Source organism: Hyaena hyaena, unplaced genomic scaffold (genome assembly GCF_003009895.1).
Source record: "Hyaena hyaena isolate Hyena2069 unplaced genomic scaffold, ASM300989v1 scaffold_30, whole genome shotgun sequence".
NCBI classification, from domain to species: Eukaryota; Metazoa; Chordata; class Mammalia; order Carnivora; family Hyaenidae; genus Hyaena; species Hyaena hyaena.
The window spans coordinates 4,774,424-4,800,880 of record NW_024080662.1 but is presented as its reverse complement, the minus strand read 5'-3'; the positions used below and the strand labels follow the sequence as shown (position 1 = coordinate 4,800,880).

The following is a 26,457-nucleotide window of genomic DNA, read 5'->3' as shown; positions in this document are numbered from 1 at the left end:
TTAAGTAGTTAAGACACATACACACACACACACACACACACACACACACACACACCCCTCCAAAAAAACCAACCCAAAGTTCAAAATGGATTTCTGGGAGTTCGGAAGGAAATGACTTTTCATTAAAGTGCCTCTTCTTAAAGACATGGAAACAAAGGTCCTCTCCCTGGCAGGGCTCCCGCGCCCTGGGACAGGCTTCTCGGGGGGCCTGCATTTCCCCCTGGGGTGCGCTCGAGCTACGCGGTCTGTCGGCCTCACTGCTGTACCTGTGGGACTGACTTTAAGGAGCTGCTTTTTTTCATGAAAAGAGATTCGGGCCTCTGCTGTCCCTTCCCTGGCCTGCTGCTGATCTGATAAAACTAACACGGCGTTGGCCCCTGGGACCGTGGCACAAACCAGGAGCCCGCCCCGCCTGGGTCACACACCGCCCCCCGGGGACAGGGAGGGAGGCTCTGGCACATACTCACTTGTCCAGTCTTCTTCAAAGCAATGCAGGAAGTGGAATCCCACCATGATGAGGGCGTGCAAGGAAATGAGCGCTATGTACATCTGAAACAGGAAAGCAGGGCAGACGCCGTTGTTGTGAGAACCTTCCGACCACGCAGGCTCTGGGGACGGGGACGCTCAGAACCTCCCATTCTGGAACACTCAGTTAGGCTGAGGGCTGACCAGAAGAGAGCCAGGGAGGCATCTGCTGCCTGGCCTCCCAGTCCCACACCCCCAGCCCAGGGACTGAGGAGAGCAGCCATTCACTGGGAGTGCATGGAATAAGGCAGAAAAGAGCCCGCGACCAGGTGTGACCGGGGCCCTAGGTGGGCGGGGGTGCTCCGGGCCTGTGGCTTCCCTTCACTTGCAAAGTCAGGGGGCCGACTGCCAGTGGGTGCGCCAGCCCTCACACTAACTATCCCCTCCCCACCGGCAGCTGAGGGAGGGCTCGCCGTCACCAGAGCTGCCTTCTGTAGCTACTCACACTGGACCCTTGGGATGGGGAACAAGGCCCTTTCTTAGAGCCGATCCACTCGAGCCGGTTTTCTAGACGCTCCAGCGAAGGGCCCAGGAGCAGGCCCTTGTTGGGCAAGGGGTGCTCTGGCAGAAAGGTGCGGGTCTACACTGCCAGGCAGTATTCCGAACGGCAGTGAAAACCTAAGCGTGCTGAGAATTTTCGGAGGCCCAAAGCGCCCCATCGCTCCGCGGAGGGTGGGGCAGGATTCGGAAGCTGACTTACTGTAAACAGGACGAAGTACTTCTGGTTGTTCTCGCCGACGCAGTTATTGACCCAGGGACAGTGGTGGTCCATCTTCCGAATACACCGCTTACACACACTGAAAGGGCCCACAAGGCAGATCTTTAGGGGTGTCCTCATGGTGGCAGGGGCCTGAGGGGAGCGGAGAACCACCCCCCCACCCCCGCCCAGCTCCACTCCGCAGCTGGGGACTCCTCAGCCCTGCTCCGTGTCCTGCTGAGTGTGTGGCAAGGGGCCTGGAAGGCACGGTCAGGACCCCCAGGGTCATGTCATTCCAAACAGGGGACGGTCATTTGCCCACAAGGCCCCTTCTCTTGTTTAACACAGAAATGGGGTGGAGCTGAGGGGGTTTGGGTGGAGACTGATCTCTGGCGGTATCGGGTATTCTGGGCTGGGCACTGGGTTTAGAGAGGGAAGGAACAGAGAAGCAGTTTTGAAAATGTGACAGGCTGAGGAGGGTACAGGACGCAGCCACTCCTAACTCCCCGAAAAGACCAAGACCCCAAGGGCGCTGCAGGGAGGGCAGCCGACCAAAGAGGGGGCTGGAAGAGCACAGAGTGGGCTCAAGTGCACGACACTTCAGGGCAGCAGGAAAGCCCCTTCAAGAGCCTTTCAGCTCTAAGACAGCATCCACTTAGCTGAAAAGACAGAATGTATTTGAGCTTAAGTGTTGATCGGAAATCCTGTTAATCTGAGGCACCTGAGTAGTGGCTCAATCGTTCAAAGCACCTGACTTTGGCTCAGGTCATGATCTCGTGGCTCATGAGATCAAGCCTCGCATCGGGGTCTGAGCTGACAGTGTGGAACCTGCTTGGGATTCTTTCTCTCTTCCTCTCTCTCTCTGCCCCTCCTGCTTCCCAACTTGTGTTCGCGTGCACACACACACACTCTCTCTTTCTCTCTCAGAAAGATTAAAAAAAAAAAAGAAATTCCATTAATTTACAAATTACTAACTTGTGATTGGGCTCCTTTTGGGACTGAGACTGTTTCAAGCTTATGTGACAGCAAATCCTCTCCCCACTGTACTTTTTGGACAGTACAAAGAAATAATCTGAAACCGAGTACAGACTGATGGGGGCTTGGAGGCCCCTACACCCCAAACTCAGACTTAGACTCATTTGCCAACAGACAGGCTCACCAGAAACTGGTCCTTCCTCAATTTGTTAACATAGGCTCCTTGACATTACCTCGAGGGTATTGTTCAAAACAGTGTGAAATACTGTAAAGGTAAACTCAGAAATAAGGCGATCACAGGTTTTTCTTTTTTGAAAGCCCCTCAGTTCACCCCAGCTTTTCCTTCCACTCATTTCCACAGCTAACTTTCAGGTTGTTCATCAAGTGCCCCGTGGGCTGTGGCGAGTGGACCCTGGTGGAAGGGCTGTTATCAGGGTCACACGCGGTGAGCTCGCAGCTGCTGAGCTCTGGCTGGCTGACGGCCAGGGCAGGGAAAGCAGGGGAAGAGCCCTTCTGGGTGTGGATGTGAGCTGCTGCTCACACCCCAGGCCGGGGAGCGCAGACCTCTCTGAAGGGGGTCCCCACGGTGAGGCTTCGGCCAACTCGGGGCTGCGGGCTCATCCGCACCCCAAGGAAGACGTGCGGCCTTTTCTCAGCATGGCGTGGGCTTTGGTGGCAAGGCAGACCTGGGGCTACCGCACTCCCTTGGTCAGGCTGGCCAAGCTTGGAGCCTCAGTTCTCCCATCCACAGGAGGTAAGTGTTGTAAGGAAAAGGTGACAACAGATCGTGGGGGCCTGGCCAGCCTCCACCCTTGTTCTCCTCCACGGCTTTGAAGGCCCTCACTGATACAGGCGGAATGGGCCCATCTCACAGACGCTGGCCCAGCTACGGAGTCTCCCTGGGAGCCTGGAGGGCAGAGGAAGAAAGAGGCACAAAAGGGGCCTGGAGGGATATAGAGTCAGGTACCCATCTTTCTCCATGCGCATGCGTTACCAATTACAGAAATACACGTGGATATGTATAATGTATATTCCAATAGATAACACTTGTTCCCAGCAAGCAAGTTTAGTAATTTTTTTTTAATGTTTTTTATTTTTTTCTAGGAGAGAGAGAGAGAGAGACAGCGTGAGCAGGGGAGGGTCAGAGAGAGAGGGAGTCACAGACTGAAACAGGCTCCAGGCTCTGAGCTGGCAGTCAGCACAGAGCCCGATGCGGGGCCCAAACCCACCAACCGCGAGATCATGACCCAAGCGAAAGTCGGACGCTCAACTGACTAAGCCACCCAGACGCCCCTAGTAATTTTTTTAAATGTTTATTTTTGAGAGAGAGAGAGAGAGAGAGAGAGAGAGGGCACGCACATGAGGAAAGGGTAGAGAGAGAGGGAGACAGAGGATCCAAAGCAGGCTCTGTGTGGACAGCAGAGAGCCTGGTGCGGGGTTTGAACTCACAAACTGTGAGATCATAACCTGAGCCGAAGTCGGACGCTGAACTGACTGAGCCACCCAGGCGCCTCTGGTATACAAGTTTAAAGGTACAGACAAGGAGACAGTGAAGAAGGAGCTGCTCTCTGCATCCTGGGCCTCAGGCCCCACATTCCCTTCACGGAGCCACCTTGTGAGTCCTTCCTCAGCCTTCAGGTCTTAGTTCCCTCCCAATCTGGGGGCCAAACTCCCAAGGGGAGGGGCACCTGGGTGGCTCAGTCGGTTAAGCGTCCGACTTCGGCTCAGGTCATGATCTCATGGTTTGTGAGTTCGAGCCCCGCGTCGGGCTCTGTGCTGACAGCTCAGAGCCTGGAGGCTGCTTCAGATTCTGTGTCTCCCCCTCTTTCTGCCCCTCCCCTGTTCATGTTCTGTCTCTCAAAAAACCTCCCAAAACCATGAATAAACGTTGAAAAACAACAAAAGAACGCCAGCTCCCGAGGGTAACCACTCCCCTGCTCCAGGCTCCTGAGCAGTCTCTCTTCCGCCCATGCCTTCTCCCAGAGGTTTCCGGTGGGGGCTGTGAGGCAGTGTTTGCTCAGCAGCAGAGAGGGGTCAAGTGGCCATCCTCTGAAAGCCGCCCAGGGTTTCAACAAGCTGTCACATCCGTCCTTTGCTCTCCTCCCAGCCTTTCAAGAGACCCGGTGTGCACCCCAGGAAGTGAGTTTCACAATGGGCTCTGTGTCCCTGGGCGGCCACGCCAGAACAGCCCTCCTCCAGGGAGCAGGGACAAGTAAGCACAGCTGCCGGGCTACAGAAGGCGGCCCAGAGTGCCGGGCTCTGCGCTTCCTGCCTGTGCAGACAGAATGCCGAGGTGGTCCCTCTCCCCTGGCTGTTCAGAGGCAGGCTCTGGGGCTGGGAGGAGGCGCATGTGGGTGGGGGGGGGGGGTCCATCTGTGAGCATGGCCCTGATTGGGGGCCATCTGACCCATGGCTCTCAAAACTAGCAGCCTGCACGGTTCTGCACTTGGGGCCTGGAGAGCAAGGGCAAGGCCTGCCCAGGGCTGCCCAGGTGCTTGGCCTCAGGCGCCATCTGTCACAAGGAAGAAAAACATGCGGGCCTCCCACAACCCTGGACACCTCACTGGGGTATCGGTTACCTCAGAGCCAGCCTTCTTCCCATTCCCCGTGGCTGGGGGGCGGGCAGGGGGGTCTGTGGGGTCCCCTCCCCAGACAAGGCAGGCAGAGGGCCCTTTACCACCCTTGCTGCCCTGCAGAACCTCTCCTCTCTGGGGCTCCCCACTGCTTTCTCGTTATTGAGTGTGCCAGCCCCCGCCTGGGACTCCTCTCGGGCACCCCTTGGTGCCCCCTGTGCGACACACGGTGGGCAGACGAACTCCTGGGGCACAGGCACCTGGGCCTGGCAGCTCGTCCTCAGCCTGCGGTAACGGTCACTGGAAAGACCAAACATCTTCGATGGAGGTATTTTTTGATATTCCTGCCTTCAGGGTTTCCTGAGCCCCTCCTGTGTTTTTAAGTCCATGTTCCAGAAGACGGCGATGCCTCTACTGCCTCTTCCTCCAGGTTCCCTGCCATTTCTTAGCCCCCAAAGCACTTCTGTCAAAAGCCTGGTAGAACCCAACAAGCCCATGGGCTCACATGCACTCAGGCACTCTGCGCCTGCGTGCCGTCTTTGGGGAGGTCCAAGGGCTCCTGGCGCTCAGCCCCAGAGGAGCAGGCTGAGGCCCCTGGCCGGCCTGGGTGGTGGCCCGCCATGGGGACACGGCTGTGTCTGCAAGGGCCTGTGTCTCTCCCTCCAGAGGCGCTTGCCCAGCAGTGTCGGGTGAGGGCACGTCCTGGTGCTACAGATGGACGACAGCAAGCCTGGGAAGTGGCTCCGCCACATCAGAACGGGATGCCCAGCGGGGCAGAAGTACACAGCTACAGGGCACCAGGGGACCACGCTCCACACACAGGTTTTCATCTCACGCCTCCTTCACTGAGCTTAAAGTCGTAAGTGAAAAGGCATCTGCCACATCCCGGTCCCTGCTCTGCAATGGTGCCGGGTAAGGCAGCCCAGCGTAGTGGACAGAACGCTGCTCTCCGGTCCCCGCGCCGGGCTCTGGGCAGGGAAACCCAGCTCCTCCGAACCGCCCTCTGCAGAATGAGACCCGCTCCAATCTCCCAGGGTTAGAGCTGATGTAGGTCAAATGCTTTAAAAACAATACTCCTGCTGTATAAGTGGTATTGGCGGTCATAGCCACGAGCGAGAGGCAGTCTGTGACTGTCCAGCCTCAGCATGTATGTGTGTGTTGGGGTGTGTGTGTGTGGGGGGGGTGTAAGGCTTTGCTGGGGTCACAGGTCTCCACCTCCTTGTGTGAGAGGAACCTGTCGCATGAGCCTGACACCTTGGCTGTCCACATTAGCGTGAACAGGCTCCCTACGGGATTTCCACATGCCTGCGTGGTCCTCAGCACCAGGATGAAAGCAGTGTGGGGTTCCAGAGTGGCCTTCTGTGGAAAGAAGGCCCACCACACACCACTGGGCTGGAAGGAGCATCTACACGTCCCGGGGCAGGGGGCAGCTGCAGTGCCCACCAGAGCTCAGGGAATGGGGCCAGTTTTAAAGTCCACCAGCTCTGCTGGGAGGCCAGGAACCGGAGAGCTTGGTGTGCTCACAGACACGGACATGCACCTTCGCCCGAGCGGGAAGATGGACGTCAACTCTTGAGCCAGGCAGCAGGCCTCCCGGCTCCAGCAAAACCCAGCTCTGTCTGGTGTGCGGGGGACCGTGCATCTCCCAAACCGCTGGTCCCCAGACGGCCCAGGCTGCCACGAGCCCCCCAGAGGAGCAGCTGTTGGTGCACGCTTCCTGCGCAGGAGTAGGGGACACACGGACCGTCTCCCCGGAGTTCATCTGAGTCAGCAGCTCCTGTCTTGCTCACGCTGATCTGTTTACTAGCACTCAAAAATACCTCCCTCGGATCGTGCTGGCCAGACAGGCGAGGCAGAGGCGGTGAGGCAAATGCCGAGCAGGGGAGGAGCCTAGGGCCCGGGGAGGAAAGAGAAAGGAGCACTATGGTCACCGGAGAGTTCTTTTCTACAAAGGTCGCAGCTCCGCGTTTCTGTAGACCCTGTGCACCAGCAACGGCCACACACGCCTCTACCTTGGGGAGCCAGCTGACTCCGTCATTCAGATGTAACCCCCACAAGCCGGGGGGCAACGGGCCCCTTTACGGAGGACAGAGTCGAGCTCAGAGGGATGGGCCGCTTGGTCCAAGGTCTGGGACACATGTGTTGGGGACATGGCTGGCCTTCCAACACTGACCTCTCCAATGCCAAGGCCGGGGCCCGTTCCAGCACACTGGGCCGCATGGAGTCACGGCCTGAGGAGCCACATAAGCAAGCTGGGCCCCTTCATTCAGGTGATGAAAACAGCCGGCTTCCCAAGTCTCGGGTGGCAGGAAAGGCTAGACAGGAGCCCCCCCTGCAGATCTCAGAGGTCAACCGACCGCCCCACACTGGGCTCTGCGCAGACACTCAGCTCCTCCTAACTGCCAAACACCCCACAGGAGAAGCAACCCCCACAGGCCCTGTCCAAGCTCCTCGGCCCTCAGCCTCAGGAGGTGCCAACTAGCTGGGGAGGTCGGACAGAAAAACGTCCGTACAATTACATCAGGTCACACAATTCCCCACCCCCGCCCAAAACTGGGATTCTAGTGGAAAAAGACCCCAACCGGAGCCGCAAACACTGGGAGCCAATCCTGTCTCTGGTACTCACCAGCCATGTGACCTCGGTGTGACCCTCCCACCCCAAACACACACCAGTCTGAAAAAGGGACCAAGTGACATGTTTGTATTTCTGTAATTTATCATTAAAGTTCTGAGAAGACTCAGAACAATGAAGAAATCTGAAAACCAAAGGGAAAAATCACCACAGAGGAGATGAGGAAATGGCTCTTGAGGCTGAACTCTACGATTGTTACAACTTCTAGAAGTTTGTTGGGTTTGTTTTTTGTTTTTTTTTGTTTTTGCTTTTGTTTTTTTTTCCCCCCAAGTAGGCTTCATGCTCAGCATGGAGCCCAACTTGGGCCCTGAACCCCACGATCAAGACCTGAGCTGGGATCGAGAGCAGACGCTCAACCAACTGAACCACCCAGGAGCACCTAGAAGTTGTTTCTTTTTTTTTAAAGTTAATTTATTTTTGAGAGAGAGCACAAGCTGGGGAAGGGCAGGGAGAGGGGGGCAGAGGATCCAAAGCGGGCTCCACGATGTGGGGCCTGAACTCATGAACTGCGAGATCATGACCTGAACCGAAGTCAGATAGATGCTCAACCGACCATGAAGTTTTGTTTTGAAGAAAAGCCTTCATTCAAAGACAACCCTTTCACTACAATTTAAGCGAATAGGGCCCACCTCTTCAATGTGTCAAGTACTAGACACAGAATGATTTTCTAAAGCTTTGTCTCCTGCACTCTAAATTAAGTAATAAAGCTATGAGGTAGGAAGAGGAGGAACCCCCTCAATTTTATAGATACAGAAACAGGCAGAGACAGTTAAGGGCCTGGCAGGACCCTTCATCAGCTGTGGGAGAGTCAAGTCTTAGGATGGGTATCCCGAGCCCAAACCAAATGCTCTTTCCAATCTAGTGAGCTCACAGAGATGGGGAGGGAGAGTCACAGTGGCCGCTCCCTGCCCAGAGCAGGGGACGTTCAGAAGTCCTGGTGCTGAGGCTACCCGTCTGGGAAGCAGGTGGCTGTGGGGGCAGGGGTTGAGGGGTGCTACTCCAGAGTAGGTGAGAGGTGGGGGAGGGGAAGAGGCGAGCCCAGGTTGGGAAAAGGGGGGTCGGGGCGCACGCGTACCTGCAGTGGTGGGCTCGGTCAGGCTTGATGCTGCAGCATTTGGGACACTTATACACCACCTGCCCAGGCTTCAGCTGTAAACTCTCGATGAATTCTTTAGTGGCATTTCCTTTGGGCACCGCGCCCTGTGAGAAAGAGGAAAGGGGTCAAGGCTGGGCCAGGGACTCTGTCAGTTCTGATGCCCCGTGGTGGAGATGGTCACCCGGAAGCAGCCACCACACACACACACACAGACAGGATAGTTTCGTCCCAACAACACATGGCAGAATTATGCCAACACCGATGGATACTTGTGGACAATGAGTTTTCTGGAGGAAAAGTAAATGACTTTTCCCAGTGGACAGTTACAGTGTTCTGTTGATTTTCTACTTTCATCTTAGTGACATGGTTTTCACTGAATCCATTGTTTCCTACTTAAATACTACAGGTAGGATTTGACTCCCCCATTCCCATTTGGTCTACATTAAAATTTCCCAGTAACACCTTCAACCTTTCCAAATTTTCATTAATGGGCTTCACACCCAAAAGCTCAGTTTTCCCAGATCAAAGCCTGCAGCTCTGAATGTTCTTGGCTACTGTTTAAACCAGAATCCAGTTTTATTTTATTCTTTTACCAATACTAATGTTACGAAGCACTGTTGATCTATATTTGGTTCTTGTGAATCCAGAAGCCACTGTGAATCATGGCCCTTGGATACTTGACTTGCTTTTTGACCCAATGTGCCCTCCAATTTGTTACCCCGTCCTTTTCGTATGCTGGTGGCGCCAGCAGCAGATCCAAAGTGCCACCTGAGTCTACTGGGGCCTGTGTGCCTGTCCAAGCAGAAGGAAAGCAGGCAGTGCCCAGGCCTACACAGGGTCTCAACAGCCAGTCTTCACCAGGTGCCTCCTTTGTGCTCAGCCCATGCCCCGGTGCTCACTGCTATGCATTCAGGTATCAAACAAGGTCTCTGTCCCAGTAGGCCCTTGGTCTCTTAGAGGCTAATGATTCTAGAAGACAGTTGTGTTGAGAAAGCACAGAGGAGTAGGTGCCGACTAGCCAGGTTTCAACACATGAGGTTTTTTTTTAAGTTTATTTAGTTATTTTTTAAAAAATGTTTTTATTTCTGAGAAAGAGAGAGAGAGAGAGAGAGAGACAGCGTGAGTAGGGGAGAGGCAGAGAGAGAGGGAGATACAGAATCCTAAACAGGTTCCAGGCTCTGAGCTGGCAGTTAGCACAGAGCCTGATGCGGGGCTCGAACCCACGAACCGTGAGATCATGACCTGAGCCGAAGTCGGATGCTTAACCGACTGAGCCACCCAGGCGCCCCTATTTAGTTATTTCTGAGAGAGAAAGAGAGAGAGAGAGAAAACACAAGCGGGGGAAGGGAAGAGAGGAGGTGAGTCTGAAGAGAGGTCGTAAGGCACGCACAGGGGTTTGCCAGCTCGACCTGAGGGAGGAGGGGGTTCTGGCCAGAGGAGGGGCACAGGTAAAGACAAAAAGGTGAGAGTGAGCCCGGCCCCACTGGGGGCTGGTGAGAAAATCAGCACAGCGGAATCCAGGGTAGGCAGCAGAGAGGCTGAACCGACGGGCAGGAGGCCCAGCTTGAGTAGAGTGAATGCCAGGCCTAACGGCTGGGACAGGATTTTTCTTTATGGGCCACCCAGAGCCATCGGAGAACACGTTGAACTTGGCTGCCTGTGCTGTGTGGATTAGATAAGAACAGGGAGAGAAGGAAGTCCTGCAGACCAGTTAGGTGGTTACTGCTGATGGCCCGGAAGCACTGAGCGAGGAGGAGGAGGATGGGGGAGAGTAGGGAGGAGATTCAGATCTAAACTAAAGGTGTAGGGAACCAAATCAATCTTGTGGTGGCGGAGAGGGTGTGAGGAGGAAGGGATGGATACGAATGGGTTTCCAGCTAGAGCAGCTGGTAAGGCAGCACCCTTCACCAGTTAGAGCATTGGAGAAGCAAGGTCTGGGGAAGAGCTGACCAGTTCACAGTCGTAAGGGCCTGGGGGACCCCAGGAGCTGGTGTCCAGGAAGGTGCTGGGAATACGGGCCCAAGAAGCGGGAGAGAAGAACAGTCAGTGGCGTAGCAGCAAGCGCTAAGAGGCTGGCTGGACGTCGGCTGGCCCTGCTTTTAAATCCAGGTCCTACATCCGTAACTCGCCTGTTGAAAGCTCCACCTATCTGTGCCTTCGCTCCTTCACTGGGAAGCCAGGACCCATCCTACCTGGTTCCCAGCATCACTGTGAGGGTGAAGCCGGATGCGGATGCGGACAGCCCACAGAAAGGGCTTGGATGCTGCTGCCACAGACAGAGTGCTCAGCACGTGTCACAACAGTGGACTGAATGTATCTCCCCGAAATTCCTAACCCTTGGTGTGTGCTATTAGGAGGTGGGGCCTCTGGGAGGTGGTCAGGTCACGAGGGCAGAGCCCTTGTGTATGGGCTTAGCACCCTTATAGCGAGTCTCCTCAGAGAGCTCCCTCACCCCTTCTGCCATGTAAGGACACAGCGAGAAGACGGAGGTCTGCAAACCAGGAAGTGGGCCCCTACCCAGAGGCTGAATCTGCCAGCACCGTGATCTTGGACTTCCCAGCCTCCAGAACTGCGAGAAATAGAACTTTCTGTTGTTTCTAAGCCAGTCTGTCTCTGGTGGTTTGTTACAACAGCCCAAACGGACTGAGGCAGGTAGGCTGTGTTCCTGGCCGCGTGTCGTACGCAACACGGCGCCTGTAACAACCTGCGGATGCCTCGACTCTAATTACCACACAAAACCTGTCGGGGCGCCCGGACACCCGCATTTTTACAAAGCGCTCAGCAGGGCTGAGAACTACTATGCTAGACCAGGAGCTCCATGTCGGGCCTACCTCGTCCAACACCAGAGCCCCCAGCCTGGAAAAGGTCTATCGGTTTCTGGCTTGGGTGGAAAAGGAGCAGTGAAAGCAAGCAGAACAAGACGGGGGCCCAGGGTGCCGGCCTGGAGGGCTCCAGCAGCGGGGTCCAGCTCCCTCTCAAGAACCAGGCCTGACACTGGGTCGAGTCACGGCTCCGGGATGAGACTGCTCCACACCCCCCACCCAAGGTCTAGGTGACAGCAGGCCGCACTCATCAGTGGGCACCCATGGGACACCACCATCAGGGAAGCTGATGCAACATCCGAACCACGGAACCGGGGGCCACGCCCAAGTCCTGAAGGGGCCCAGGTGAGGGGCAATGCGGTCGGCTTGGGGGGGAGGGGTAGGTGTGGATTTCAGGGCTGATGGGCTGTAACAGGCCCAGATGGGGTGTCAGATCCTTTTCTACGAAGGAGAAATTCTGGGATAGGAAGAGCTGCTAAAGAACCAGTACAGACCAGGGAGCTGGAGTTTCGTCCTTTGCTACAAAAATGGCTCACGGGGCCAAAGACCCCAGCTATGGAAACCGCAAGGACAAAACAAGTACCGACCCTCTCCTGAAAGTCTAAAGCACACTGAGCACTGTGGGAAAGTGCATGGAAGTGATAGGGGCCTGGGTCTCAAACAGCAGCTGGGGGGGACGCCCAGATGCCCAGACACAGCCAGGAGACTGAGCACTCGGCCAAAGCCTCGGCCACTGAAGCAACAAGGGCTGGAGGTCAGGAGGACCCTGGTGGGCACAGCAGGATGGGGGCACCCGGGGAGGGAGGCCGTCCAAGCAGTGGTCAGAGGTGGCCTGTCCAGAGAATGACGGGCACAGCGGAAGCACTGGAGCCAGAGGGCACGCGCGGGGGTGACTTCCTGGCAGTGGAGGGAAAAGTCAGTACCGCGGTTCAATTACGGGAAGATTTTCAAGTTGTCTCAAAGAGGTCCTGGAGTGCCTCTCTGGGGCCTGCAGCCATCATGCACCTCGAGGCTCCCTGTGCCCCCTCTCCTCCCGCCCCTCACCCCACTCCTCATGTGGCTCTTTGTTGGGCCCCTTCAACTCTCCCCTGCTGACCACTCCATCACCAGTTCTTTATCTGTTCTCACCCTGACTCTCCTGTCTTGCTAGGGACCCGGCTCACACCCGAGATGGGCAGTGCGTGGCCGACATGTCACTAGGAACCATGCTGTGCTTCCCCGCTGGCCTGCTGGGGGCCGGTGGGGCAACAGACAAGCAGGAACCCAGAAAAGCCACAGGCCTGCTCATCCACGTGAATGCTCTTCTCCTTGGTGGAGGCTCAGGACTTCGAGTGGGAGAGAGATGAGGTCCTGAGAAGAAACTTCTAGAAACGTGGATCCGGGTACACTATGGGCACCAAGATGCTAAAAACCACATGATCCAGAGTAACAGTCACCTCCGTGGTGGTGGGGAGGCTGGGAGAGGAAAGGAGGGATACAAAGAGGCTAAACTGCCTCTGTAATGTTTTATGCATGAGGCTGGGGGCGTGAAGACATCATATTATCATAGCATCTATTATCCTTGGTGCCCTTTCAACTGTCTCAAGTGTTTTATTACATTTTTTCAAAAAAGTAGGAAAAAAAACAAAACAAAGCCAAAACATATGATCTGTAAAATACAGTCAGATGCCAGAAAAGTCTATGGTAGAAATTTTAAAGAGGGGCGCCTGGGTGGCTCGGTCGGTTGGGCATCTGACTTCGGCTCAGGTCGTGATCTCATGGTTTGTGAGTTTGAGGTCTGTGTCAGGCTCCGTGCTGACAGCTTTGAGCCTGGAGCCTTCTTCGGATCCTGTTTCTCCCTCTCTCTCTGACCCTCCCCACTTATGCTCTGTGTGTGTCTCTCTCAAAAAAAAGAACAACATTTAAAAAAAAATGTTAAAGCAAACAGATTTTGGTAGGCAAGGACCTAAATGGTATGTATAATGCCATTTAGGATGTACCTCTTGATGTTAAATATGCTATAAAAGTATATAGCTATTAGCATGGAGAACATCTATTACAGATGGCTAAAGGCACACATAGACTTCCAAATAGTATATGGCATATAAGACATTCTGAACATATCTGATAGCCCGCTGGCACTTGAATAATGTGGGGCTGAGGGGTCTATGCAGCCAAAAATCCACATATAGCTTTTGACTCACCCCAAACTGAACTACTAATAGGTTCCTGTTGACCAGAATACCAAAAACATGAGTAGTCAATTCATACATATATTGTACGTTATTTGTATCATAGACGATATTCTTACAATAAAGCTAGAAGAAAGCGTTAAGAAAATCATAAGGAAGAGAAAACACATTTATAGTACTGGACTGTTTTTATAAAAAAAGAATTTGTGTGTAAGTGGACTCGTGCAGTTCATTCCCATGTTGTTCAAGGGTCAGCCGCATGTATATAAAGACAAAGTGCAAAATTATTAATGGATATCTCACGTAGGAGGATCACAAGTAATTTGTGTTTTCTTGACCATATTTCTTTTTTTTTTTTTTTTTTTTTAATGTTTTTATTTATTTCTGAGAGAGAGAGAGAAAGACAGCATGAGCAGGGGAGAGGGTCAGGGAGAGAGGGAGATACAGAATCTGAAACAGGCTCCAGGCTCTGAGCTAGCTGTCAGCACAGAGCCCGATGCGGGGCTCGAACCCACAAACTGTGAGATCATGACCTGAGCCGAAGTCGGACGCTTAACCGACTGAGTCACCCAGGCGCCCCTTGACCATATTTCTTAAATGTTCTAATACAAACATGTGGCTTTTGCAATTAGAAAGAAACTCATTAAAAGTACAAGCAAAGGGGCGCCTAGCTGGCTCAGTCGGTTAGGAGTCCGACTTTGGCTCAGGTCATGATCTTGTGGTTCGTGAGTTCAAGTCCTGAGTCGGGCTCTTCGATTTCAGCACAGAGTCCACTTCAGATCATCTGTCTCCCTCTCTCTCTGCCCCTCCCCTGCTTTCTTTCTCTCAAAATAAGCACTAAAAAACAAACAAACAAACCCCAAGCATAAAAACATACGTCAGGAAGGGGCTACTCAAAGTAGGAATATGCCCAATTTAACTGAATATTATATTCACAATGCTATCACCACCTCAGCTGGAGATATCTGAGGCCTGCCCTGAGGCACCAGAGTCTGGAAGTCTTTACAAGGGCAAATCTGGACCCTGACCACCCAGATGAGCTGCTTTTAAAAGAGGATCGAGAAGGGGGGCACCTGGATGACTCAGTCAAAGCATCCGATTCTTGGTTTTGGCTCAGGTCATGATTGCTTAGTTTTGTTAGTTCGAAGCCCTGCATCAGGCTCTGTGCTGACAGCTTGGAGCCTGCTTGAGACTCTCTTCCTCTCTCTCTGCCCCTCTCCCACTCACTGTCTCTCTCTCTCTCTCTCTCAAGTAAATAAATTAAAAAAAAATATTTTTTTTAAACTTTTATCCATTTTTGAGAGAGAGAGCAGAGAGACAGAGAGTGAGTGGGGGATGGGCAGAGAGGGAGGGAGACACAGAATCAGAAGCAGGCTCTAGGCTCTGAGCTGCCAGAACGGAGCCCGATGTGGGGCTTAAACTCATGAATCATGAGATCATGACCTGAGCCGATAGAGCTACCCAGGCACCCCCCCAAAAAATTTCTTAATCTTTTGAAAAAATAAAAAAATAAAAAGGGACTGGGGAGGGCACTGGCCCAGGCAGAGAGGGCCCCCCCCAAAAGCCCAAAGGGCCACAATAATGCTCTTTAATGTAAAGGTCATTGAGTTTGGGCAATTGTGTGAACTTTTATGAATCCTGAAGGCACAAAACCACAACTGGACATCACTCTCGTCTCATGTACAAAGGAAAAGCCCTAAGGAACATTGTTTGCCCAAGGAGATAAATCAATGGGGCAGAGTTTTCCTAAGCGAACGCTTGGGCTGCTATTCCCCTCCTCCCCCACCCCCACATCCAGTTTTTAAGGTCCCAGCAATCCAGAATTTGCTGTAAACCTCAGGAGGCCCCACATAAAGGGATATAAAAGGAAACCCCTAAACTACAAAGGGCAACTGGAACTCTCTTCTGGTATTCTCATCATAGCCTGCTATTCCAGACCAGAACACATCACGGAACAGTGAGGTCTTTTTATTTTATTTTATTTTATTTTATTTTATTTTATTTTATTTTATTTTATTTTAATTTTTTTAAATTTTTTTAATGTTTTATTTATTTCTAGGAGAGAGAGAGAGAGAAAGAGAGAGAGAGATAGCGTGAGCAGGGGAGGGTCAGAGAGAGAGGGAGTCACAGACTTTGAAACAGGCTCCAGGCTCTGAGCTGGCAATCAGCACAGAGCCCGACGCGGGGCTCGAACCCACGAACCGCGAGATCATGACCTAAGCGAAAGTCGGACGCTTAACCGACTAAGCCACCCAGGCGCCCCTATTTTATTTTATTTTTTATTTATTTTAATGTTTGTTTTTGAAAGAGAGAGACAGAGAGCGAGTAGGGGAGGGGCAGAGAGAGAGGGAGACACAGAATCCTAAGCAGGCTCCAGGCTCTGAGCTGTCAGCACAGAGCCTGATGTGGGCCTTGAACGCACTGTGAGATCATGACCTGAGCCAAAGCTGGATGCTCAAGGGACTGAGCCACCCAGGTGCCCCCACAGTGTAGCTTTTCTAAAAGCCTGCTCCTCCAGCAGGACTCTATTTACATACATCCCCTGGAAGGCTCATTCCCTTCCAGGCAAGACCCCATCTGCCCAGCGAGTCCATCTCTCAGACCTAGAGGCCAGTCCCTGAGACAGAAGATCCGTGAGACAGGCACTTCCCTGCCCCCGACATCTTTTTCTTGCTTCCCTTCCCTTCCCTTTTTAAAGAACATTCTCTTCTGTGCTTATCTCCACAGGCTTCAGAACTTCCTGGTACAGAAGTTCATGGTAAGGAATTCTGTACGATTCTGGACAGACGGCAGGGAGTCGGAGCCCGCTGAGACATTTCTGCCAGTGCTATGACTCCTGCATGACTGAGAACCGCCCACCCCCATCCATGCGCACCTCACAGGGATGTCCTGAAGCTTCCGTGCTACTGCAGCCTGGCGGACCGCAACGTACCATATCCCCCCCTCATTTCCACAGTCATTCTTCCGCACGATTTTAAAAAATTAGATGGGAAAATTAAAAAGGAAAACCCACCCTTTGATTTTATCACCCAGAGATCTGTACAATCAACATTTGGGAGTTTATCCGTCCAGTCTTTTCTCTGTGTGCACAGCAAGCTAAAGCCACTAAAGAATGTATAGGTCTGTTAACACTCAAGCATTCCTCAAATGTATGTTTGGTCCCATAGTGGAATCCGTTTAAATCTGGGGCAGGGAGGTGTGACTGGATTCTGTCAACCATTTGCCTTAGTGGCTAGCTCAAACTTCCAGTACCTTCCTCGACACCCACCTTTTCTCCTTCAGAGAGAACTGAGGCAGCTGGGGTAAACCACCAGCTGGGAGGGTGAGGGTCCCAGCTAATCCTGGCCATTGGGGGCTCCCGATCTTTAGCTCAAAGCTTCTCCCTCGTGTTGCACGCACACTCTCATGGCTAAGCTTGCCAAGGTCGTGCGCACTTCCGTCTCTACCATCTCTCCCTTACTCCAGTTCACTGCTCTCCGGTGCCTGTCGTCTCCATGCCACGAACACCTGTCACCAGGTCACTGAGCCACTTCCCTGTGGACAAACCCAAAGGTCGGCTCTGAGCCCTCATTTCCCTTGGACCTCCTGTGACCACCAGTCCCTCCTTCTGTCACTCTCTCCTGAGGCTGCTCTGCTCCCTCTGGGTGTCCCCCTGCCTCTTGCTCTCCTTTGGGCTGCTGCCCACCCCTGGGCCCCGGTGGTCCTCAGGGACCCCCCACCAGCCCTGTCCCCTGCTCATTCTGCCCCCCGTCCCCCTGCTGACAGTCCTCCTCCATCACGCCCAGCAGTCATGCCCCATCTTGGGCTCCAACTCAGACCCCTTTTCGAGTGGCAGACATCTCTACCTGGCTGTTCAAGAGACATTAAAACCGAAAAAACCAACCCCCCAGATTCAACACAGAAGAACTGAATCCATTCCTTGCTCTCCAACCGCCCCCCCCCACCCCGGCCCATTCTCCCTTCCCTGGCCTGTGGCACCTCCACCTGGGGTAGAAATCGGACTGTCATTCCCCAGCTCTCCAAACCCTCTGCCCCTCCTACCCCACCTACTCCACCGGGTTAATACGGCCCCAAATTGTGCCTTGAATCCCATGTCCTCCCCTCTAAGCTGCTGTCACGGCCTTTGCTCCGGTCCACCCCCACGTGCCCCAGATGTCAGAGCCACCTCACACCTCTGTCTATCCTCCTCACCATTTCCCAGAGTAAACCTTCTAAAATGGGAATCTGCTCATACTACTCTTCCTGCCTGGACACCTTCACAGGCTTCGCAGAGCCTTCATCCAGCCCAGGGTCCGAACTCCTGGGCAGGGCTCGAGCGGGGCGCCCACTACGCGGCCCTAGGCCACAGACCCAGGGTCTCCCCCCAGCCCCGCTCCGGCAGTTTCCCAAAGGCACCTCACTCTCCAAGACTTCCACCTGGCACCCCCAGGGACCTCACATCCACACCTCTGCCCAGCCCGCTTGTCTCTTGCACCGGCACCAAAAGCCACTCAGGGATCACCTCCCTCTGCCTTCTTCCTCATGGCCCCAGGCCACCCCCAAGAGAGAAGCCATCGCTTGGCTTTCGTGCTATTCCAGCCTGTGTTTATTTGTCTCATAACACCTATCGTTTAAGTACACACTGATCTCTCCTACACGGCTATAAATTCCTGGAGGACAGAGACAATGTCTTTCAATTTGCAGCTCAGTGAATTGCCCAGGGCCTGACACGGAGCATGTATTCAACAAACCCAAGCTGAATGATAATGATGAGATCACAGACATTTATTGAGTGCTTCTATGCCAGGCACAGTTCCAAGTGCTTTATTGTATTTTGTCAGTTAATTCTGCCAATAAACCTGTGCAGCAGAGACTGCATTATTCCCCATTTTACAGATGAGATAACTAAAGCAAAGAAATGTAGCAACTTCCCAAGGTCATATGGCTAACAGATGGCAGAACCAGGATTCAGACTCAGGCAATCCAAGTCAAGAGCCCTCATCTCCATCAGAAGCCGCCATATGTATTCTCAGATATTGCTGTGAAGAGCCTTGAAGGGGCTTTTTAAAATTGCCATGATGCGCTACTATCATTCTGCCAACAATTATATTAGCACGTTAACATTAAGACTGAAACAGTCCTGGGGCGCCTGGGTGGCTTAGTCAGTTAAGTGTCCGACTTTTTAGGTCATGATCTCACGGTTCGTGGGTTCGAGCCCCGCGTCGGGCTCTGTGCTGACTGCCAGCTCAGAGCCTGGAGCCTGTTTCAGTCTGTGACTCCCTCTCTCTCTGACCCTCCCCTGCTCATGCTGTCTCTCTCTCTCTCCTAGAAATAAATAAAAAACATTAAAAAAAAAAAAAAAGACTGAAACAGTCCTGTATCGGGGCACCTGGGTGGTTCAGTCAATTAAGTGTCCAACTCTTGATTTATGCTCAGGTCATGATCTCCCGGTTCTTGAGATCAAGCCCTGCATCGGGCTCTATGCTGACAGCAAGGAGCCTGCTTGAGATTCTCTCTCTCTGCCCCTCCCCTGAGCATGTACATGTGTGCACATGTTCTCTCCCTCTCAAAAAAACTGAAACAGGCTCGTTTCAATAAGTATCTAGGATGACACAATAATGCAAAAAGGACATGATGAAAAAAATAGAGGGGCACCTGGCTGGCTCAATCAGTTAAGTGTCCGACTCTTAATTTTGGCTCAGGTCATGATCTTGCGGTTTGTGAGATCAAGTCCTGAATTGGGCTCTGTGCCGACAGCACAGGGCCTGCTTGGAATTCTCTCTCTCTTTCTCTGGCCCTCCCCATTTGTGCTCTTTCTTTCAAAATAAATAAACATTAAAAAAAAAAAAAGAGCAACTGAGAAACTTCCAAAGAAATACCAACAAGTCTAAGGACTCAATAACCTCATGCATTTTAAGCAACAAGGAGGAAACTTGCTTACAGTGTTTCAGGGGCTCTGGGACGGAGGTGTGACTGCACCTGTCCCGGCAGAAATTCTTCCTTCATTAGCTCTGCCAGGAACATGGTGACCAGCCCCAGGCCTGTAGCGCAGGTCACCTGTCTACTTCACAGAAAGGTAGAGGTAGGTAATCCTCAAAGGGGTCACTTGCTTCTCTCTGGGGCCAGAAAGATTTTTCACTAAGTTGCTCTCAGTGACAGCAATGAGAAGTTGCCTGGCATTAGGGAGGATGTAACAGCCAGCTCGAATACCTTCCTGATGTGGCAAGTCCCCTGAGCTGACCTGGGGAAGGGGTCAGTACCTCTGTCCTCACCCAGCGTGCCGCGCACGGGAGGGCCCGGTGCTATTCCTCCTCTGCGTTCCTGTGGGCCTGCCACCGTGCCACGGTGCCACTGGCCCAAGTAAATACGTAAAACCTTGGATTGTCAGTAACATGTTCTACGAGCGTTCCGCAAGATGAGCAAATATTTTTAGTAAATTTTAACTTGATAAACGAGCGATGTCTTGCAATACAAGTGCTACCTGATGCCGAACGTCACATGTTCACTACAGAGCCAATGGTTCTTGAAGTTCGCTTTGATATGTGAGTGCTCTGGATTACAAGCATGTTCCCGGGATGAATTATGCTAGCAAACCAAGGTTTTACTGTACTTGCTAACAGTGTATGATCGATAAGGTCGCTGAGAGGGACTCCAGGAGGGAACACCAACCGCACACTGAAGTGAGCCCTCATATTCACGGATGGGTTTTGGCAGCTGAAACTGAAATGAGTGGCCTGCTGTGGTCTGGACAGTCACGTGAAGTCTGTCTACAGCAAGGTGTTCACAAGATGGTATTCAAAGGGAGGGAGAGGCAGCGGCAGGCAGACTGATGAATTTTCTTTTCCTTAACGATGTGGTTAAATTGATTTATGTGCCTGCTTTTGTGAAATTTCAGATTTGAGATAATTAAAAAAATTTTTTAATGTTTATTTATTTTTGAGGGTGGGGGAGGGGCAGAGAGAGAGGAAGATAGGGAATCCCAAGCAGGCTCCCTGCTGACAGCAGATAGCTGACGAGAGACTTGAACTCCCAAAGTGTAAGATCGTGACCTGAGCTGAAGTCAGATGCTTCACCGACTGAGCCACTCAGGCGTCCCTCAGATCTGAGGTAGTTTACAATGAGGTTAGTAAATGGTTAGTTAGTAAATGGTCAAAAGGGTTTACACAATTATTGCGATTACAAAGTGCTTGGCTTTGAGCTTCCTGGCAGCCAGGACAAAAAGAGACCATCTATGCCTCCCAGCTTTAAGCAGCTTCTGGGAGACAGACATTGTCCCAGATCTAAATTTTAAAGGGAATCCCAGGATTCCTGAAGAAGCTCACAGGATGAGGCATTGAAACGGATTTGCAAAGGGAAAGGAAAAAGTGGTGAAGTTGGAGGTGGGGCGGGAAGGGAGACGGGCACCAAGGTAAGAATTTCTGAGAGTCTGGGCGCTCAGAGGCTCTCTGGACCTCGCAAGTGTTTCAGAAACACAGAAAGCTCCTTGATGACCTCACAGCTTCTTAGAGCGAGAAAGGACAGGGCACCAGACACCCAACATCGGTCTGACTTGTGCTCTGCCCATGCCGTGTGACCTCTAGGCCAGCAGTCTTGCCAAATGAGGCCATTTGGCCCCTTTCTGTCTCCTTGCAGGCCTGTCCCTTTTACCCCATTTCCCATGGGAGCCTCACCTCCAAGGCGGCCACTCGCACCTGTGTGAGCCATTTCCCTCCCCTTTTCTGCGCAAGCTCTACATGGGCCCATTTCCTACTGCGTTGGAGGAAATGACTGCTAAATGGTCCAGAAAGCTGTGGGTGGTTGCAATTGTTCTGATGTTACAACTGCAGTAAGAATTTCAAAGCTGGAAGTGGTATGTTAACTGTTTGCGGAAGACTGTGAGAGTTTTCTCTTTTTAAATTATAACCTAGCAATACTAACAAACCCAAATGGTAAACAGTGCATACATTCTTACAATTGCTTATAACCTCTGCATATAGGTTCTCCTGAAGGACTGTATACAACATGAATTCCTGAGATACAAAACATTATAACCGTGTGAGGCAATTCCTTAGAACCCCTCAGTGACACCTTTCTAAAAACAGACTCCCCTTGCAGTGTTAGCATGAAGCCCAACTGATCTGTTTTCAGGGTGAGATCTAGGCTCCCAGCTGGGCCCCAGGGCCTCCCACTCTCTCTGTACCCACAGGGTTTTGCATAACGTGTCATGTGCTGGGAGAGGGGAACGGCAGGTGAGATGGGCAGTTTGAGTTGCTTTGTTTTAGGGCCCAGTTTTCTTTGCGGCCATTAGCAAAATCCATGAATGAGAAGCAGACCGGTGTTTGGGGAATAGTCTATGGTTCTCATTCATTTGGGATGGGAAGCCATGCGAATCATTGGCTCCTGCATCCAAGGGACCAATGGGGAGATGTCAGGAGGGGCCACGCAGGTCAATGTGGGGTAAAAGGACACAGGCGTGAATGTCAGGGCAGAAGCCTTCCCACCGCCCTCCTCCTGACATCCAGCTCCCTGACTCACATGCCTTCTAGACACCAATGACCTCAGCCCTGCTGTCTGATCCTGACCCTCCACCTGCTTACGAATGCCCACCTGGCATCTCTGCTTGCGTGTAATACAGACACAGTTGGCCAGAACAGAAGCTTTGATTTCTCTCCAAAATCTGTTCTCCTAGACTCTCCCTTTTAATAAACGGCACCAGTAATCCCTGAGCTGCTCGAGCCAAGACTCTGGGCGGCACGCTCTCCAGCCCCTCTCCAATCGATCGGCCCTTCTGCACAGAGCTTCTCAGACCTGGCTGAACACAGGGGATGCCTGGGAGCTTTAAAGCACTCCAATACTCAGGGCTCCGCCCCAAGCCAATCAGAGCAGAATCTCTGGGGCGGGGCCCAGGCAACCGTACTTTTTCAAAGCTCCCTAAAGTATTCTAATGGTGCAGCCAGGTTTGAGAATTAGTGGCTTAAAATATACTCCAAATCCAATAGCTCTGTCCAGCTTCACATCTCCCACGTTGGTCTGAGCCATCACCGTGTCCTGTGCGGGCCCGTGCAATCCGCTGATCTTCCTGGTTCCCTGCCCCACCTCAGACCCCCATCACGAGCACAAGGCACTGTCAGTTTGAAACTCAGGTTACGTTGGGGTGCCTGGTTGGCTCAGTCAGTTAAGCATCTGACTTTGACTCAAAGTCATGATCTCGCGGTTCATGGGTTCGAGCCCTGCTTTGGGCTCTGTGCTGACATGGGCCTGGAGCCTGCTTTGGATTCTGTGTCTCCCTCTCTCTTTGCCCCTCCCCTGCTCACACTCTGTCTCTCCCTATCTCTCAAAAATAAACATTAAAAACAAATTAGGTTACGTCATGCCTCTGATGGCTTCCCACTGCATTTTGAGTAAAGAGCAAAGCTCTCATGAGGCCCCCAGGGCCCTGCCCCATCCAGCTTCTGTGTACCTATCCACCTCTTCTGGCTCCTCTTGCCCCGACTCATCAAGCTTCCATCACCCAGGTCTTAGTCCTGTTCCTCAAACACACCAAGCATGTGCCCACCTCTGGGCCTTTGCACCTGCTCTCTCCTCTTCCTGGAAGGCTCTGCCCGCAGAGCTTCATTTGCCTGACTCCCAGCTTCGTGGTCTCAGTCAGGTGGCACTGCCCTGAGACCTTCTCAGACTCCCTTCAGGTAAAGAAGGCCCCCTGCGCCCCAGAAAAGTCTCTACCACATCACCTCCATCACACTCTTTGACTGTTTTTAAAACACTTATCCTTGTTTGAAATTATCTTGTTCTGTCACGTCTTCACTGCCTCGCCCCCTACACTGAGATGTGAGCTTCATGGGGGGCAGGTGGTTTGGTCTGTCATGCTCACAGCTGTATCCATTGCTCAGAAAGCACCTTTTGCAGAGTAGGCACTCAATGAACATGCCACTCATTTGATCCGGGCACCTCCTCACCACTGCCAGAATGATCCCTGTAAAATGACACCTGGATCTTACCACCTTTTTTTTTTTTAATGTTTATTTATCTTTGAGAGAGGGAGAGACAGGGCATGAGCAGGGAAGGGGCAGAGAGAGAGCAAACACAGAATCCAAAGACAGGCTCGAGGCTCTGAGCTGTTAGCACAGAGCCTGACGTGGGGCTTGAACCCATGAACCGTGAGATCATGACCTGAGCCGAAGTCGGATGCTTAACCGACTGAGCCACCCAGGTGCCCTGCCACTCTTTTATTTAAAATCCTCAGAGGCTCCAGACTGCCCTCGTCACCCAGCTGCTACTGTACTGCTTTGGCACTGCACCCACACCGCTGGCCCAAACCTACGCCCTAAGTTCCCACCATCATGAATAGCTCCCGGGGCCTCGTGGAGCCACATGCCTGCATTCCTGTGTCCCTGTGCATGCCGCTCTCTCTGCCTGGCACGCCACCGGTGTCCCCCGCCCGCCTGCCTGTCACCTCCCCTAACAGCAAGCACAGCGCTCACAAGACCTGGCTTGGGCGTCACTGAGCAGCAGGGTAATATCCCCTCCCTTGCTCTCCCACAGCAACCTGCGCTTTCCTCTGCCGCAGCCTTGGCCTCACCTGTCTTCTCTAGACAGAGGGCACCTGGATTATAACCATGCACAGGCTTCCCGTCGATTATAGACTGTTCGTTTTACATCGCTTTGCTTTTCCAAAAGACCTACTTTAGTGCCTGTTTTTGCCAACCGTAAGAAATCTGAAGAGGGTGTTTGCTTTTACAAAACGGCACCCGCTTCTTTGCTTTATGGGATGCCAGCTTATGAAAGGTTTCAGGGGAGCACTCTTCTCTCCGATAGCGGGGGAAACCTGGACTCAGTTTCCCTCAGGCGCTGGCTGTCCGGTGGCCCCGCAGACGGCGCTGTCTGGACCGTATCTGGTGCTGAAATGGAACTGAGCTGCGAAAGCTGCTCTCCCCCGGGGCTGGGTTAACTCTCCACCACCTGAACCAGCAGGAAATGGAGCCCTCCGAGAAGGGAACCAGTCCGGGGACCCTAAGGTCTCTGTTTTGCTTTCCCCCCCGGGGCTCATAGAAACAAAGTCTGCGTGAGCGGTGCCTTCCGTTTCTTAATTTAAACACGCTCCTCCTCCGCACTCAAACAATTAAGCCACAGGAGGTCTTTATCAAATCACGCACTCTCTTTTCCCTCTACAAGATAATGAACGGGAGCGGAAGATTTAATACCAGGGTACACGACACTCAATAGCCACTTGCACAGCTTGGTATATTTAGCCAAGTCATCAGGCAGAACACCACCGCTTTCCCCACAGATATTCACCAAGAGGCACTTGCTGAGGCCTGAAACAGGCTTGTCCAGCTTTTCAGGAAAAGGTGAGCTTCGCCCAAACAAAGTGAAGGCCATTCCGTGTGCGTTCCTGGAATTGGATACGGCTTTAATTTCAAGAGCACCCAGCCACAGTCCTGTGTTCACTGGGAAGCCTCGTCCTGACCAAACTCCCCCCAGCATGCTTTCCACTCTAATGACCTGCCCCCAGTCACCTTGCTTATCCGACTGAGCCCTTCTAAGTAGACGCTGGATTCCCCCTAGGCCGAAGCTCTCCCAGAGCAGGCTCCATTAACGTCTCCAGCAGTGTACACACAGAATCATTTGACCCAGACAGATAAGCTGTGGCACAGACGGTGTCCTCTCGGGGGACCCAAGTCCACTTTCCCACCCCAGCCCTGGCCCTCCTGTTCTCCACACGCCCGAGGCCTGGGGGAAGGGACATGCAGGCTGCGGCCATGCCAGGACCAGAGGGGCAGAGTGTGGGCTGGTCAAAACAAGCCCGGACATACTCACGGGGTCCGTCAGCATGGCCCGGCAGTGGGAAGCCAGGGCCAGGAAGGCCAGCAGGTTGAACACGATTCCGTTGATGACGCTGTACACATAGTCTCGGGATGGAATCAGCATGACAAAGAGGACCACGAACTCCGCATAGAGGACCAGAAACCAGGTGACAATGGCACAGGCAATGCCACAGCCGTCGCGGATAAACCACATGGTTCCCACGGGACCGGGGTGGGGAGGTGGGACACACTTCTCCGGCTGCAGGTATTCTGGCTTCCGCTCAATGTCTCGGAAGTGGTGGGTGGGGATGAGCATCATAGGCTATTCTGTCCATACTGGCATCTGGAAGAGAAGAACGAACCCAGAGATTTAGTGGCGCCTTGTCAGCAAGGAGACCTGACAAAACTACCTTTCCAAAGTGAGCCATGAGGATCTACATGTGCCCTTCCTGCAGGAAAGCTGCCTAAACCTTCTGTTCATTTAAAATGTGAGTTCTTCTGGACAGCAACATGCAGAAGAATGAAACTAGATCATTTTCTCATACCGTGCACAAAAATAAACTCAAAATGGATAAAGGACCTGAACGTGAGACAGGAAACTATCAACACCCTAGAGGAGAAAGCAGGAAACAACCTCCTTGACCTCTACCGCAGCAACTTCTTACTTGACACATCCCCAAAAGCAAGGGAATCAAGAGCAAAATTAAACGATTGGGACCTCATCAAGATTAAAAGCTTCTGCACAGCAAAGGAAACAACCCACAAAACTAATAGGCAACCAACGGAATGGGAAAAGATAGCTGCAAATGACATATCAGATAAAGGGTTAATATCCAGAATCTATAAGGTACTCACCAAACTTCACACCCGAAAAACAAACAACCCAGTGAAGAAATGGGCAGAAGATATGAACAGACACTTCTCCAAAGAGGACATCCAGATGGCCCACAGACACATGAAACGATGCTCAGCATCCCTTCTCATCAGGGAAATACAAATCAAAACCACACTGAGATGCCACCTCACGCCAGTCAGAGTGGCTAAAATGAACACATCAGAGAACTCTAGATGCTGGCGAGGATGTGGAGAAACGGGCACCCTCCTACACTGCTGGTGGGAATGTAAACGGGTACAGCCCCTCTGGAAAACAGTGTGGAGGTTCCTCAGGAAACTAACAATAGAACTCCCCTATGACCCAGCAATA

General features: G+C 52.6%; 1 protein-coding gene across 4 annotated transcripts in view; it reads right to left on the bottom strand.

Moving 5' to 3' along the window:
• The window catches only part of ZDHHC3 (zinc finger DHHC-type palmitoyltransferase 3), a 60,722-nt gene that overhangs the window by 17,360 nt on the left and 16,905 nt on the right, over positions 1-26,457 (bottom strand). For all 4 annotated transcript variants that reach the window (XM_039228177.1, XM_039228181.1, XM_039228179.1 and 1 more), the window contains exons 2-5: positions 25,267-25,596; positions 8,478-8,602; positions 1,226-1,322; positions 468-549 (exon numbers count right to left, since the gene is read on the bottom strand). In XM_039228177.1, coding sequence (XP_039084108.1) covers positions 468-549; positions 1,226-1,322; positions 8,478-8,602; positions 25,267-25,572 — 610 coding nt within the window. In that variant the 5' untranslated portion in view covers positions 25,573-25,596. The remainder of the gene's footprint in view (positions 1-467; positions 550-1,225; positions 1,323-8,477; positions 8,603-25,266; positions 25,597-26,457) is intronic.